General features: G+C 39.4%; 1 protein-coding gene across 4 annotated transcripts in view; it reads right to left on the bottom strand.

Annotated features, from left to right (window-relative positions):
- Positions 1-2189: 2189 nt before the first annotated feature.
- phldb1b (pleckstrin homology-like domain, family B, member 1b) overlaps positions 2190-3390 on the bottom strand; it is a 98995-nt gene continuing 97794 nt past the window's right edge. For all 4 annotated transcript variants that reach the window (XM_041046953.1, XM_041046954.1, XM_041046955.1 and 1 more), the window contains one exon: positions 2190-3319. In XM_041046953.1, coding sequence (XP_040902887.1) covers positions 3179-3319 — 141 coding nt within the window. In that variant the 3' untranslated portion in view covers positions 2190-3178. The remainder of the gene's footprint in view (positions 3320-3390) is intronic.

Raw genomic sequence — 3390 nt, 5'->3', positions numbered from 1 at the left:
TAAGTAAAAATTGTACTCATTTTCATACAATACTGTTTCATTTCAATAGTAAGATAGTTTTTTTCATTCAGGCATCCTCTACAGTATATTTATTTTCCTTTCTTTTCAACATAGATAACAACAGTAATATACCATCTACTATCAACAGACGTGATTTAACAGCCTTGCCAATGTTGGATAGTTTGGTTTGCACATGTTAAAAGGCAAGGGGGATGGGGGGGAGCAGAATATATTAAGGTCTTTTCACTGGTCTTCTACTTCATGTTTTAGAAGTAAACATGTCACTATCTCAGGCACCACAATCATAAATTATCATTACTGTACCAACACATGAAACTAAACAACAGTTCCACATGCTCCATAAATCACAGCGTTAGTCCTCTGCTTCGACAAAACAGAAAACAGCACCCGGGACCTGTTAACGACAAACCGACCGATCAATAGATTCACAACGTGATGATCATCAACACAGACGACAGTTAGAGTCTGTTAAAGCTGAAGATACAAGGTTTCTTTATCCTCTATCCTCGTGCATGCAGGCCTCAGCTCACAGTGGGGATTCAAAGCAACTTAACAATAGATGTTTTTTGTTGGTTTTAAGGCAAATAAGTCCAATATTGATTCTGTAACCAAAAATCACGTTTTTTTTTTCTTAACCGTCCCCATTATTTTGAAATTACTTAGAATATTATACTGTACATTATAGTCTGAACTGATACAGTAAACAGTCTTTGCAGATAAAAAATTGGAGCAGAAACAAAGATATCTGACTTTTAGTCTTTGGTATTGGTCAAGAACACTAAACACTAAACAGTGTCATTCTTTAGATCCTCTTTGACTGGCAAGTGCCTGCATCTTTCAAACTAAATACCCCCAGTCTGGAGCACAGGCTTTCTATTAGAAATGTGTTGTCTCTAACCTCAAGCTGATAATCATCAGAGGTGTTTTTTTTCATCAGAGGTGTTTTCACTATGCTCCTCAAAAACCACAGAGACATGATACGATGTTTGAATAGACTGATTAATCCTCCTCATGATTAGTAGGATGATTATGATAAATTAAACTGGGGAAATAACAACGGATCTATTTAATATTTTGGTAAATGAAGGTGAGCTACTTGATCCCCAGTGTGGTCAGGGCCTCTGGTATCTCTGCCTGTACTGATGCTACAGGAAGACGTCCCCATAATGAAGTAGTAAACCTCATGCTAATCTGTCCACATACTGCATTACAGCTCAGAAATGCCTTCAAATGCATTCCTATGATTGTAGCCTTCCAGCAAGGCTGTGCTGGACTCACAAACACAGCATCAATAACAACACATAGTCAAGGCACAGTTCTGAATTGCATTAGTCCGTATTGTTGATCCTGTGTTAGTGTGGTCTCTGTAGCGCCCTCTAGTAGTTGTTGTTTTAGGCTGGCAGTGATGATGGCTGCTTCTCATCTGTGTAGTCACATCATCAAGTTAGCTAAAGGCTACTCGGCAAATAGTCAAGCTTCTTCTGTTTGTGTGTGTGCACACATAGACATGCAGTTGGCACCTTAAGGTGGCAACATGATGGCATCGTACAGACACAGTGAGATATTCCTGTTCAACGTATTCACAAGTACACACAGAGAATGTGGCAGCTATGGTTAGACAAATATACAGGTGAACCTCTGAGCGTTGGACATCATCCGGCGAGTCCTCCGACTGATATGATGGATTGATCACTTTTTTCTTACATAGTAAATAGTAATAAAATTAAAAATTTAGAGATTTAAAGGCATGTTCAGTCTTAGCTTAGCACAGAAACAGGAAGCAGATGGAAACCATCCCACCAAAAGAGATAAGTCCAGCTCCAAAAGAATTAACAAACAGAACTGGGAGAGGTAACAATCTTATCTAACTTTTGGCACGAAAGCAGCTACAGCTTAGAGAACAAAGCTAGGGCAAGGAGACTGCTAGCTTAGCTTAGCATAAAAACAGGGGGCACATTGCAGGCTGAGCCAAGAAATGTAGCAACTCCCTGGCTGGCTGTCTGTATGCTAAGTTAAGCCAATTGCCTCTGGAAAGCAAATAAGCACACTGCATTTCCCAAAATATCAAACTATTCCTTCAGTGTGTGCTAATCCTGAAAAAAAAAAAAAAAAAAAAAAAAAAAAATATATATATATATATATATATATATATATATATATATAGAGAGAGAGAGAGAGAGAGAGAGAGAGAGCGAGAGAGCGAGAGAGCGAGTGTGTGTTCTGGGTTTAGTGGAGCATATTAGTTATTGAAATGTACTAAATACAGCAGAAAATAATGCTTATTAGCAGCTTCAATACTAATATGAACCACAGAGCGAACTGCAGAATGAACTCCTGAGCTATCGTCTAACCAAACACCTCCAGTTTCTTTGATAAGCCTATGTGGAGCTATATGACTGGGATGTAGCCCTGGATACCTTAACGTGCTGGATATGCTGCGCTTGATTTAGTGTTAATCTTCTGTCTAAAAGCAGCACTGAGGTGAAGTGACTGTTGTGGACATGGAGGATGCAGTGTTTTACTGTGTCACAGTTACAGACAGACGTGCTGGACTCTTAAATCATCTCCAGTCCCTGCTGACTGTCTGATTTCAATTATGTCTTATAGATTTGTACAACTTTTTGAATGAGATTCTTTCAGATGTACTCCTAAAATGATTACACCCTCTGAAGTGTCTTTTAAACTCTTTCTGTATAAACTGAGCATAGTCATGATGGAACACTCAAACAAAACATTGGCATATGTCATTTGGCAATTTTCTCCATAAGTAAAAAAAAAAAGAGAAAGAAAGAAAGAAATGAAACATAATACAAAATTTCAACAAACAGTAAGTATAAGATCTCCATTTGGCAATATAGAAAGGCTTTTTAAAAGTCTCTGACAGGTATACATTTTGGTTTATATACAATAGGGTGTGTAAGTGTGTGTGTGTGTCCTTCAAGGGCTCCCTTTTTAAATCCAAACAGAATCACGTAGAAAATGTGGAGGTGAACATCTACAAAGTAAAATCAAATCGTGAGATAAAAATGAGTAACAAACAAGGCGCTGTGTCTGCTGTGGACTGGAAACAGGAAGGGCCTGTAGAGTCTGTGATGGGAGAGTCCCTGCCGAAACTATATGCTCCTCACCTTCACTCTCACCACTGTATACGTGTCTCTTAGTTCATGAACTGTGTGTATCCCTCTGCTCCTGTGACGATAACGTCCATCCAGATCCTCATGGCCTCTGCTGAGGGGGCCACCATGTAGTAGAGCCGGTCGTGGGTCTTCACGCAGAAGGTCAGCGAGGGGTTGGGGCTCTGAAGGAGGAAAAAACAGAAAGAAAACTAGAATGAAACTTTCATGCACAACTTCCAGTCCCGCTGCCACA

Source organism: Toxotes jaculatrix, chromosome 9, assembly GCF_017976425.1.
Source record: "Toxotes jaculatrix isolate fToxJac2 chromosome 9, fToxJac2.pri, whole genome shotgun sequence".
Lineage (NCBI taxonomy): Eukaryota > Metazoa > Chordata > Actinopteri > Toxotidae > Toxotes > Toxotes jaculatrix.
The sequence above is the reverse complement of the archived record's forward strand: the minus strand, read 5'-3'. Positions and strand labels throughout refer to the sequence as shown.